The sequence below is a fragment of the Colias eurytheme genome, chromosome 14 (assembly GCF_061535395.1).
Source record: "Colias eurytheme isolate Ceu_HAF_F1 chromosome 14, ilColEury1 Martin Lab GWU primary, whole genome shotgun sequence".
Taxonomy (NCBI): domain Eukaryota; kingdom Metazoa; phylum Arthropoda; class Insecta; order Lepidoptera; family Pieridae; genus Colias; species Colias eurytheme.
The window spans coordinates 7,345,235-7,359,460 of record NC_142993.1 but is presented as its reverse complement, the minus strand read 5'-3'; the positions used below and the strand labels follow the sequence as shown (position 1 = coordinate 7,359,460).

At 32.6% G+C, this 14,226-nt stretch overlaps 1 protein-coding gene across 1 annotated transcript; it reads right to left on the bottom strand.

Moving 5' to 3' along the window:
- Positions 1–577: 577 nt before the first annotated feature.
- On the bottom strand, positions 578–1,285 carry LOC149902983 (GILT-like protein F37H8.5). The gene has a single exon (XM_090109448.1). It carries the CDS (start codon positions 1,255–1,257, stop codon positions 622–624), a length of 636 nt encoding a protein of 211 aa, XP_089965574.1. The 5' UTR covers positions 1,258–1,285; the 3' UTR covers positions 578–621.
- Between the last annotated feature and the right edge of the window lie 12,941 nt (positions 1,286–14,226).

Below are 14,226 nucleotides of genomic sequence, written 5' to 3'. Positions count from 1 at the left end.
ACTAACACAAATTTAAAAACTGTTATACCCAAGATAATGATAGGCAAAACCTTAGTTAATCACAACTGTGATCCATCTAATTAATTAATTAAATACACGCTCCACAGAGCCCACGCATATTGCAATAATAAATTCACATTTAAAAACCGTGCACAAAAGAAAATCTCGCAAAAATACTTTCCTTTCCCTCCCAAAAGAATCTCAAGATAATCCCTAAGACACGAGAACTCGAAACTCTTTAAGCCTCTATATTTTTATGAAACAATGTTTTCTTTGTATATCAATTTGAAGCCAGCGGTGTTTATCAAAGAAAAGTTCCTTAGGTGGAAGTTTTGTTTACAATTTTCTCTTACACCTGAACCTTTAAATTTTTTGCACTGAAAATTTATGACGCTAGTGGGAATTGTTAATTTTAAAATTACTTAAACAGGTATCAAAATTGAGTTTCTGAGAAAATAATAACATTGTACACCGTATATATTATTTGCTGTTTTAATTCATCTTATTTTTGGATGATAAATTCATGTATATTATTTATACTTGATAAATCTACTTTAAATTGTAATAAATTAAGCAAAATAAGAATGTTATCTAAATACCACTTTATTCGTTATTGTTATTTTATATTTTACAGTGAGTCACACCAGTGCCCGGAGTATCAGCCAATGCAAAGCAAATAACACTTTCAAGTCGGTTCCTCGCTTGGGTCGAGGTATGACGATCGATATCACCATTAAACACAATATAAGGGACGAAGTTTATAATTCTAATGGGATCTGCAGCGGCCGCTTCAGCTGGTCCCTCCAGAGCATCTCCTGTTGTCGCCATACAGTTATCCACCTCGATCAAACGCAGACCCACGTGTGTCGCACAGTAATAGCTACCCGAAAATCCAGGCAAGGCGTCGGTGAACTCACACTGCATGAACTTTATTGCCGCGTCCTGGTTATCTTTTAACAAGTGAAGAACGCATCTATGGAAGCGGTTCGCCCAACAACCGCTGACGCCGAATTGGCAACTAAGCTGACCACTCTCGTCTCTTGTTGCTCTTCCCCACGGTACGAATTCGATATCAAGGAATTGCTTGTATTTCTCATACACTGGCACTAATTGTGTCATGAATCTCATTGCATCCGGACACCTCGCTGTTGTGCCAATTTGCATTTTAATCTTTCCATCCACGAGACTCACTTGTCCATTTGATATTTGTAGTAAAACACATAATAAAACACAAGTTAAATAACTCTTGACCGCCATGTTGCTATCACAAGTACTAGTTGTTACAATTCACTTCGATGTGATTAAAAATTACGTTATAAGTGATAAGATAAAATTTCAATATTGATTATGATAAAATTAGCTTATAATAAAATGATGTGTCCCTTATTTTTCATGTATCTAATAATTATAGGAATGTGAAAACACTGGTACTTTTTATTACATAAAGTAAATCTCGACATAATAAGCATTAAGTGTATAATATACCTATTATTATCTTTATGAATGCTATTAAAAGATTGCGGCCTTAATCCTAAATTATATATGGTGCATAAAAAAAAAGTAGCAATTAACTCCACTCCCTTGTTTATTTTCTTAAATGCCTAAGCGCAAAATGCCTTAATCTTATTTTATAGCAAATAGCAGGTACTCTTAATATATTTAAAAATGCAGGACCTCCCCTTCTAAGTTACCGCAGAGCCGCAGGATTAATGAAATTGCTGTCCCCTGGGAGCCCATCCAGCCCCCTACTTTACCGGGAACTCTATAAACTAGCATCCATTGTTCCGTATTGAAGGTGTATTAATTAGAAACTTTTCACACCCAGGTGTTTACAGAACACACTTCCTTAATATCCATTTCACGTTATAATAGACTGTCTATATAAATATTTTTATATGGAATTTATTTCCTACACAAAGGCTATTAAACACTTGAATGTGGCTGTAATAAATAATTTTGTTTTAACTGTTTATAAAACTCTTTAAAAGGTCGTACATAACATTACACGTAGTCGTCTAAATCCGCTTTCAGAATGAGCATGTATTTTTTACTTCTGACACATTGTAAAACTTTGAGGAACAGTGTTTAGCACAACATGGCGACACGGCGGGACCACAATACGCCCGCTAATTTTAATTAGTTCGGGGGAAACTCGCATGACTTCATGCTTCATTACACTTCAAAGCTAAACGGTACAAATGACTGCTAAACCTTAACGACTTCATATATCCCAATCTTAGTTAGGGGGAGGCAAAATTAATACCTCACTTTTGCCAGGTTGCTCGCGGATGGTAATATCCCTTAAATATTTAAGTTTTCTGTTCACCCTCTATCCGCAACAAGATTCAATTTCACGCCCCAAAAAGGGGTCTATTTCAGACGAATTTCGCCTTCAAACGTCAAGAGACAAATGAAAGTGTCCAATAAATCTTGAACTCTAGTCTCTCATTTGTTTCCCTAAATTTTACTTTTAAATGTGCTTTGTCAGGGAAGGGTCAATTTATTGTAGAATCGAGACATGTTTAATGACGTGAGTAATGTAGGCATTCAATACAATTAGTTCTCATACTTAAATTGGTTTTTGGCCTGACTTCCGCGTTTTCCGGGCTCCCGGACTTTGACATATTGAAAGATAGGTATCTACTTTGTAAAATATAACTAAGATTTGGAGTAAATAATCTTGACATAATTCACAAAAACAATTTAATTTTGTTAAGTTATTATTCAGAAGCTGCTGATAAGTGCGAACACAATATATGATATACACCAAACCTTTAAAAAGGTTTAACAGATCCAACATATTATACAAGTATAAACTTACCTTTCAACATAAGGAGGTACATAAAATCATGAGGGCCCAGTCCCTTCACTTACGACACAATAAGACAAGACAACATTACACGACTACAATACATGACATAGGACCAAGTGGTTTTATACAATGAATAAATTGCTTAATCTTGTAAGGGTTCCACTAGACGGCTTTCCCACGGTATATGAGAGGGCATTAGCTATATTAATTAAATTAAAAAGTTTGGTTAAATGAGTCAGTTAGTTTAGTTTTGTTACACAGCTGACAAATTATGTCATATGTTAATATTAAAACTAGCTGACCTACGCTATTTCGTATGATCTCAAGAGGTGCTGTTCCAGTTCTAAGGCCTATGGCTAATGGCCGTAGGTAATGTGGTCGTAAGTAACATAGCCTAAAACTGTTTTTTTTAATACAATTTAAAATGTATCTTTCTTATACGAAAGATGTGCTTATTATGTAGTTATTTATTATTCATAAGTAATTACACAAAATTTATCGTTATCTTATCTGAATTATTATGATAACTCCAATTATATTAACAGACAAATTTTGATGGAGGTATTCGAGCAGAATAGTTTAAAGGATCGATTTACAGTTGTGAAGTTTTCAAGATACTCGAAGCTGAACTTTAGAGTCACGTTAATGGAGGGATCATATTGGATTCTGGACTTTGGAACTCCGATAAAACTGTAATTGAAGTCAAATTGCTTGATAATTCTGTACCTGGCTTCGAAGTTTATGTGCCACATCGTACAGAACATTGGAGCACTACTTGATTAAATGTGTTATTATAGACGGACGGGTTAAATGGGTTAAATGTGTTATTATAGACGGGACCTAGGAGTTAGGTATACATTATTTTACACATAATGCGCACCTAGAGGTTTCTAGTATCTGTCATAATATGTGCAAAACTTCAAAATATTTATCAGTTTTTTGCATGAACAGCTTGAAATTACATTTAAATGTACAAAGGTAGATCCTTACTTTTATTTATTCTCTAGATTTTTTTTTCACCTCTCTTTACGTTGTCCTTTCGTTCGATCACATAATTTAATTTTACAACACTATAAATAACATACATAAATAACTTCGTAATCACTTGATATTTGTTCAATAACTTGAGAAAAGTTGAAAATATATTAATACGCATGTATTTATATATCTTCAACTTTTCTTTACTGCATTCATTCTGCGTATAAAGCTATACCATCACTTCACTGCGACGGTAGCTAACTCAAGCCACTTGGCATAAAAAATTCAAACTAGGCCGCAAAATATTTTTTGTAAAATTTTTCACAATCCGCGTTGATAACATCTTAAGCCAACACATTCGTCCCGTCCGCTCGAACTCTAAGCTCAAGAGGTCACAGAAATCTACAGGGGCTTATATGATCCAACTGAAACCTTAATGGCTAACTATTAGCCGAAGCCGGGCCGAGCCAAGTCGCTTGAGCCAAGTTAATCTAGGCTTGGGGTAGATTTGAGAACTTATTCTCGCTGAATATGCTTAAGGGTTAATTCTCTGTGTGATTAGGAAGTGAGAATTTCAAATTTTAATCAAGTACTAACAAAGGATGCTGTTACATACTATTATCCGCGGAATTGAAATGAAATTGTGAGCTTATGTGCTCTGAATGATGTAGAGACTATATGATATACTACCTTGTCACACTAGTGATATTAAGGGGGCGCATAAAGCAAAATAACCAATCTTCTATTAGATGATACGTGTAATATGCAAGACCAAATCTAAAAAATAAAATATATATCAAACTAGATGATATGTTCAACGATTCTGTTTAATCAAAAACATAAAATATTAAAATTTACTCGATAAAAAAAAATCACCAAGTTAGCTCTAATTTTCACACTTTTACGTTTTCTACTTGACATGGTAATACTTATTATGATTTTTTTTTCATAAACAATTATATTAAAACATTTGCAAGATATTTGTCAGAGCATTTTGTGTAATTACTTTTAGTTTTGGTTTTATCTGCGATAAACCACTTTTATCGTGACAAAATCAAACGTTTATCTCGAGAAAAAAAGAGCGCCAAAAGTGGTTTATCGCAGATAAAACCAAAACTAAAAGTAATTACACAAAATGCTCTGACAAATATCTTGCAAATGTTTTAATATAATTGTTTATGAAAAAAAAATCATAATAAGTATTACCATGTCAAGTAGAAAACGTAAAAGTGTGAAAATTAGAGCTAACTTGGTGATTTTTTTTTATCGAGTAAATTTTAATATTTTATGTTTTTGATTAAACAGAATCGTTGAACATATCATCTAGTTTGATATATATTTTATTTTTTAGATTTGGTCTTGCATATTACACGTATCATCTAATAGAAGATTGGTTATTTTGCTTTTTGCGCCCCCTTAACGTCTATTGTATAATTGATTTCTGATTAAATAATATTGAATCACGTAAGAAATTATAACGTACCTCCTCAAACTTTTATTACTCTTGAATTTATAAATATTTAGTAATTTTATTAGTCTATGATAATTTTCAAAAAGCATTTTATAGGTTTTATAAGAAGACTTGTGAAAATTATCCTGCGATTAGTAGCTGTAAAAATATGTATTTTTCATTACTTTATAACTCAATTATAAACACATTATTTGACTTATAAAATACACAATATACTACTGTTAACAGCAACAAAGTCACTGGACTATACTATTAATAAATTAACACAGCGTATAAAATCTGATCACAATTCCAATCCTGAAATTAGTTAAGGACAAAAACCTTATTGTGTTGGACAACAATACGTTATTATTGCATATTACAGTACATTCATTATTAATTGCGATGTATGGAGAGGCAAATCAATTATACTGATCAAATATAAAGGGTGGAGTGTATGTTTGTTTTACTATCAAGTGATAAGTGGAAATGGTTGTCCTACATAAACTTTACAGCCGTATAGTTGCTAAGCCAAAACATGAGAGAAGAAAAATATGGTTTATTTATTTATTTTAAACAGTTAGACAACAGAGATCCATTTAATGGACTTAAAAAAATCTTAAGAAGTATATTGATTTATTCCCTTCATACGAAAATTATTACTTTGATAATAGTCAAAATATTCACCCATTTTAATCTTCATTCATCAAACCTTTGTTACGTTAAAAAATATCTAGTACTTAAGTCATTAAAACCATAGACTAAGCCGCAAAAGTATCTCAATTAAGTAACCCTACATTCTAAAGACAATTTTCTAGGATTATAGACTCGTTAGAATGTAAATTTCTACTAGGTTATAGCTCTCCTACGATCCGGCTTAAACAACGTCATTTGACACTCCTTAACCCACTTTGTGTCACCCAGTATTAAATTACACTATACTACAGGAATAACATAGAACAAGAAAATGGAAAATGATATAAGAATCGCGCTGTATCCATGCTATAGTCAAATGAACATTAATCTACAATTATTAAACAATTCAATAATAAATTCGGCACAATGAACGAAAGTACTCACTCACAACAGAAATGAATTGCGCAAACGAGTGTATTTTTCAATAACGCATTCAATATACGCTTACAAACAGGCTGGAATGAATGCAGAGCCAGCCTACTGCAATGTATACAAGTATTGCAATATGATTCCGTTCCAATGAATGGCTATGACTGAGTAACAATTAGATTGAACAAACGCACGGCAACTCATGCGAAACAATAAAAGAACAGACAAAAGCCAGCTAGTTAAATTTTTTAAAGTGAATCGAGCGAAATTTCAATAACAACAATCCATTTATATATAAATAAATATAAGCGAGTTTATTTTGATGTGTGTCGAGTTCAGTTTACAAGATTGACCTCTTTTAAATTTTATTTTCGATATCCAATATTAAGTAATATTTGGTTTATTTGTGGATACCTTACGCATGTAGGTATTAATTAAAAATGTTTGGTCGAAGAATATTATTAATTATGATTTTAACGTGTTAATTAAAGACTTCTTAACCTGAAATAGAACATTAATCACGAACATTTTAATTAAAAACATAACATAAAATTAAAGATGTCAATAACCTACGCCCTGGCATAATTTCCCAGAAGCCGCAAAACTTATATCGGGAATAGCAATAAAAACATCTAAATCCAATTACGGTGGAGAAAGATCTACAAATTGTAGCCTGCAGATGAAGCCGTTACAAAAGCAAGTAACTGAAAGGAGAGCACAATACCAAGACAGAGGCTTTGTTGTTCCCTTAATACGTTTCATGACAAATTGCAATTTCAAGCCGGTTAGACAGCTCTGAGCATTCGATAATTGGTCTAGAACTCGGACTTGTTTAAAGATTTCATTTTATTGTTTATTGAAATGAACAGATAATTGTGTCAAAAATGAATGCCATTTATTTATATTATTTAACCATTCTGAGATTTCGTTAAAGAATCATGTAATATAATATTTAAGTGGTTTAACCAAGGTGAACTGTTTGGATACTTTAAATCAATCACGAATTTTTCTTTATGAAAATAAACACAAAAAAAATATGAACAAACGTAAACAAATAATTAATGTTTAATTCACATGGTAATATTTTAAGAAATAATTTTAGGAGACTAACGTTGGCAGAAAATCATTCCTTATTTAGTAAAAAGGCAACCGTATGGCTATGCTATCAACATCAGCAGAAATTTGCTGTAACAGTAACAACAGTTCCTGTCCCCAACACTAAGTCTGGAAGACATGTAAGAAGCCTTTCAAACACAAAACTCCTAACTCCACTACAAGACTGTGAACGTAAAGATAAATTGCAGCCAAAGTTAGTATTTCATTTCTGATTTCCTGTTCCCTTAAGCCTCGACAACGGAGCATACTCCTTGCCGGCTGTCAGACGCCTGTGTTTAATCAAAATGCAAATTAAAATGCTTTTGCATCAGCTCGGTGACGTGACAAAACATCGTTCCCGCTCCTTGATGTGTATTTTATGCTTGAGGTTTAGCTACTAGCTGTCTGCAGTGAGAAACTGCTGGAAACTTAGTATTGTCACATATATTTCTGAAATTATGACGCTTTCGTATTCGGTCTCTTTATTTGTTCATTAAAGCTTCGATAGTAAAGTAAAAAACATATGGTCATTTTCATAATGCATTCTTGTAACTGTTATAAGTTCTTCGATCATTTATCAATGTTATTCTGGGCACGTTTACGTTAAATTCTTAGTTTCAAACTAAGGTACCAAGGAAAATATAACTGCGGAAAACAATAATTTTATTTATATCATTTCTTATTTGGAAAAATACATAATATCAACAACATGACCAACCCAACAGATGAAAAACACAATTGTTTTTCCTTCAGCGGTGATCGATACCACACCCTCTGGCGTATAGTCAACAACACGTACAAACGTAACAAAAATAATTTTATTATGCGGCACGATCTGTCATACAAAAGAAATTGAAGTTCAAATAAATAGCGATTATACAAATATTTTCTACATTTAAGCTATCACAAATTTTTTGTTCTTAAGTTCTCCTATACATATATATACCTACAGAACGTCAAACCTCCTCTCCTTTAAACTTTATAGATCAATCTTATTGATGGCAAAGACAGTTGAGTAGTAAAAATACGCTAACGAAATATTTAGCCAATCAAAATGTTATCAAAAAAGAGCTAAGATCAGCATCACTCTACAGTTTATCTAGAGTCTAAGTCCCATCGGTATTATATGAGATCTTGATAACAGTTTCCACTATACGACGTCAACAATATATTATATCAGACCAGCGACTTGTACCGGTTTTGCCCACTTAACACTTCTAAATTATTTTTTTATTCCTCTAAAAAAATCTTGAATTATTATTCTTTATGTTGGTCATGTTCATGGTCGAATCTGTACTTCTAAAGATTCCTATGCACATAAAAGGTTGAAGCTTTACCGCTTAATTATATTATCTACTGTAAAATCAACATAGTGGATTATAAATTAAATTTATCACTGAGCCATTTAAATTAGCTCTAGTTAGCGTTAGATGGAATTTAGAGTTAGATAGAATTATGGCTGTGGATTAACCCAATTTGAATGGGCTTGATGTCAATTATGTTTAAATTTACTTTAAAATTTCATTACAATACTTAAAAATGTTTCAATCAATATAAAATTTAGCCATGAAAGATTTCTGAAATAGGAGTCGTATTACAAATAAAGAAAAACATGAACTATTAATTTAACAAAAACCGTGCCGTAAGTCCAATGGATACTTCCAAAGCACATCTCGATAAGTGCAAGGGCCACCAACGGTTTCTGTTACATTCAGACTAAATCTAATTTACTCTTCAAACTTTAACAACAAAGTCTAGACGAAAATGTCCAAGAGTGATTTTATATCGTGTAAGTACTGCCTTTGACATGTGTTTAGAAAGCTACGGAAAGCATGTTTTCGGCACGTACGACTCGTATTCTATAATTGAGCGTATTTGTTTCGGTGAACTTAGAGTGTTCCTGCAAGTGATAGTTTTGCTTTTGACCAAAATTAGTTTTTGGAGTATTTGATTATCACAATATTTGTTCGAACGTTATTTCTACCATAATATTATATGCAAAATAGAACTAAGTACACAAAGTTGTTATAATTTCTTCATACACGTGCTAAACATGGTCAGTAAAATATTCCTACGGAAGGTGTCTATCTTGAAACAAACGTAACAGCGTAGCGTATCGTATTGCAGCTTTTAACATGACGTACCCCAAAAATTTAAAACAAGAAAGAGTTCGAAAGAAGTCTGTACATCTGCGTCATGTATCGATTTGCGACGAGGCGGCAAATAGCGAACCGTATGAAACTACACTCCGATGGGATATGGGATCTATCTTGTGAGCATTCGATATTTAACTAATTATTGGCTTCTCATTTTATGAAAACTGCATATCGCATTTATCGCACGTCTCTAAAAGCACTTTTAACTAAGCTTTTAACTGATTATTGGCTTCACGTATGATGAAAATTGTATTTCGTTCCGTCACGTCTCTATTTAAAAAGAAAGAGCGGAACTGCATTCAGAGCTATTTTAGTAAGGGTGAAATATGTATAATGTGTTAAATGTTTTATTTTATTGCATTGATGAAATAATTAAGCACTGCAAAGCAAGCATAAATCAGTGTGTAACGAAAGCGAAGCTTTACGAAATTTCTTTTAAAGTTTAAAAGCAAATTTAAACTACAAATAAAGATGACTTACAGAATACATCCCAATAGAAACTTCGAACTAAGCTATCACACATTCGATTCGACTATTTCGCCAATACCTTTCCGAAACAGCGGAGATACGAGAGGATATAAAATATTTATCTCCTAAAATACAAAAGTACTTCAGACATATGCATTCAAGTACAAGGAGAATCTAGTATTTGATCGGTTGCCGGTCTGTTTTTGGGAAAACTTTATTTCCAATCTTCTTGCTGTGTAGTAACTTATACCTATAGAAATGGAAATAAATTCTCTGAGTTATTAAAACCAATTCTGTTGGTCCAGTTAGTTGAAGAATTTTTATTTTTATTTCTAAGCAGCCTATAGGATGATACAGTTCATGGAAAAAAATACTTATAATATAGGTAGATAATATATGAAAAACGATAAAAAAATCCCTAAATGAGTATTCTTGTTTTAATTATACTTTTAACGATGAAAACAAAAACACGTAAAATAACTTCAACAACTTTTAATTCACACAAAATAACACCACAAAAGTCCGTGGATAAACGATCAGTTCAACGACATTTATATCAGAAGCTGTCTATGAGCTCGTTGACATCCATGTCCCTGCGTGTCGCACCACATATGGTGTTTCCTATACAACTTTTTGCACTAGGGTGGCAGTTCGGTACAATCGCGGAATACCGATGACCTCACATGCATTATTTATCCTCCTAAGCCCGCCGAAATGAATGCATCGGCTGAGAAAAACAATGTACTGTGATGGATCTAAAGAAATGGAAGGGTTTAAGTTTGTTTATTTTTTAATCTACGGTAATGCATTTTGAATATGGTTTAGCATGTTCACGTGGTCATATGCTATCTTAATACTATTATAAAGGCGAAAGTTTGTAAGGATATATGGATGTATGGATGTATGGATGTATGGATGTATGGGTGTTTGTTACTCTTTCACGTAAAAACTACTGAACCGATTACAATGAAATTTAGCACACATATAGAGGGTAACTTGGATTAACACATAGGATAGTAGTTTTTATCCCGGAAATCCCACGGGAACGGGAACTATGCGGGTTTTCCTTTGCAAACGCGGGCGAAGCCGCGGGCGGAAATCTAGTTTTAAATATTCCTCTACCAACATATAACAAAATCTTAGTAGCTTATAATATTAAACATAATTTTATCGTAATAATTAATTTATAAAGTATCTATTCACTATATTTTAAGAACACACCAAAAGCCCAACTTATTAGAAATATAAATTACATAATCAGTGACGAAATTTTCAAACCCATTCCAAATTCCAGTGTACAAAGGACTTTTAAGGCGACATAAATTTACGATTTGGACAATAAAAGTTGAAACAGCTTTATCACAAAAGAAACCATAAATATAAAAGTTGATACATTCATCACGTTCATATAAAATGATATATGTATTATTCCGTCAAAGCAATTTACAAAGTAAAGCTATAAAATTGTAAAACACGAGACCATAAAATGTTATATGTAAATATTTCATAAAAAAGAACTATCAAACGCAATGAACTGAAAATAGTGCCAATAAATGCTTGGCACACAAATAAACGTTTTAATAAAATATGATACTTCTTTCGTCTGTTTAAAATTCGTTGAATTTTTAACATGCAGTAAAATGTGGGTGGTAATCGTGATAGTATATAATACAGTTCATAATACATAAAATTCAAGCATTTTTATTTAGAAAAGTTTCGGCATACAGCATACACTATAGATATTTTTTTGCTTATTTAAGAGGAATGAAGTTGTTACTCTACCTATTTTTTTTATTCAAAACTTCATTAACAAAAATAAAGTTGAAGAAGTTTAAGCTCATGTCTCTTCTACCATTTCTAAGTTTGTTTTGAACTCAGTAAATATTCTGAAGAAGATGATGACATTTCAGTTCTAAATGTGAAAAATGTCCTTAGGATGAATCCCGTCCAGCTATATCACTGTCCGTCTAGCACCATTACATATTGTTCCCTCTGTGTACCCGAAGTTAAACGACGGAAATAAAAATCCTATAAATATTGAACAACCATATTTTTCTCACTTTGTCGCGTCAAGAGCCGTCCTCGAACCCAGCTTTATAGCATAGTATAAAGATAGAAGTAAGTTATCTTCAAATCGCACATACATCGCGCGTTTGTATGTACGCGGAGCGTCACGCCCCCTGTTCATGTACGTACGCAAGCTTGACGCACGCACACAGCAACGCTCGGTTCCTACTCATGGACCGTTCTCATGAGGGCCGCGTCATTGCTGTAAAGCGGTCGGTGTTTGTTTATTCAATTATTTAAAATATCAATGTGACAAGTCGCGAGTTTAGGTACCGTGCGCTCCTAAACGCCGGGAGTCGGCCTACTTCTCTCTTTATACTATGTCTATAGCGATCGTGGAATCAATTTGAAACTCGACACGTTGTATTTTTTAATGCCCGAGCATTCAAGGTTTATGTAACAGTTGCTATTCGTTTGTACGCTTTCTGCCGTGGTTTTGTTTATTTTGCCTCTCAATGGAATACATAATATATATATTTTGAATGCTTCTGCAAACACGAAATGGAAGAGCATCCTACTTGATTACTCAGAAAAATCGCTTGGCTTTGTACAAGTTTCACGAATTTTTGTTGAACTTTATGAAATAAAATATTAAATGTCTCAATTTATTGAATTTAGAAATGCCCTTTGGTTAAGTCTTTAATCTGTATGCATAGTTGCATATAGAAATCTTAAACCAATCATAACAATAACAGATCCATTGGCCATATTCAAATAGTTTGATAACAAATCCTCACCCATTTGTCAGCTCGTATGCAGCCCACGTGCTAAGGCTTCAATTCGAATTTGAGGGTTACCGTACATTGGGTTTTTCCTATTCGATCACTTTTCAGGGATCAGTGGGAAATTGCTTGTGCTTATTGACGCATTCGGTTCTGTATCCGACAAATGGAGCGATATATCACAATATACAGGGCTCTACGGATGCTGTTCACGAGATTCGTGCGTGTATCTAGTGAATTATAATGAAAGAAAATGCATTTTATTTCGTTGCTGACCATCTTATATTACAGGGATGCGTTAGAATTAAAATCGCACTTTTATCAATCTATACATATAATAAAATCGTAGGAAAGTCAAAACTGTACATTGAATATTTTTTTAAAAGAATACATAATCCATGATCTATAATCGATATAGAAGCCAAAAATATAGTTTTTAGAATTTTTGTCTGTTTGTCTGTTTGTCTGTTTGTCTGTTTGTCTGTTTGTCTGTTTGTCTGTATGTTTGTCCGAGCTAATCTCGAAAAGTACTGCATAGATTGACTTCAAATTTTGCATGAATATTACTAACAGGTCGTGTGAGGTTTTTTTAAACATATTATCATGCTATCACCTCCGGGGGAGGAGCTGTGAACCTTTACTTTTCTTACGTATTCCGTGTACTACGACAGCGTACAATCTAAAGACTCATGTTTAAATGTTGTTTTTGAGTAAGCCGTGCTATTATCTAGCTTTACACTATAAAAACTACGTCATTTACGTAATTTGGGCAGAGAAACTGTTTAATGAATCTTAGTACTATAAAGACAAATTTGATTCAGCGCCATCTATGAGATTTCGTAAAAATCAAATCAATTTACATGTTAACACTACTGAACATAATGTTAAAAATTAATAATTTAAATATAATTATGTTATTTATTTATTTAACTCTTTAACCCATAATAAATCTTCCCTTCCCTATAAGGTGCGCTTATATAATTCGTGTGAATATACTACATTTTTAAAAGTGAGGGTAGATGTATATCTATTATTTTAAGTCAAACTAGACACCATTACAGTTAATCTAATATTGATTGTGTTCATTGGTTACATTTTTAAAAATCTTCGTGTTTTAATAATTCGATCACGAGGCGGGACTCTAATACAAAAAGGTTAGTTCGTTGATAATTATTATTCCTTCATCATTTACATGTTGTTAGTAAAAATATACTTTGACTGTTAATACTTTTGTTCAGTATTTATCTGTATGATTATTGCTTGGTAATTAATATATTTTCATGTCGTATACCTAATTATAAACATAAGTGTGATGTGAAACTAGCTGGATTTATTTTTACACACTCACAGTCTTATATTTTGTGTTAATGTTAAAATAGTATTAATAGTGTAAATCATAATATTTTTTGAAAG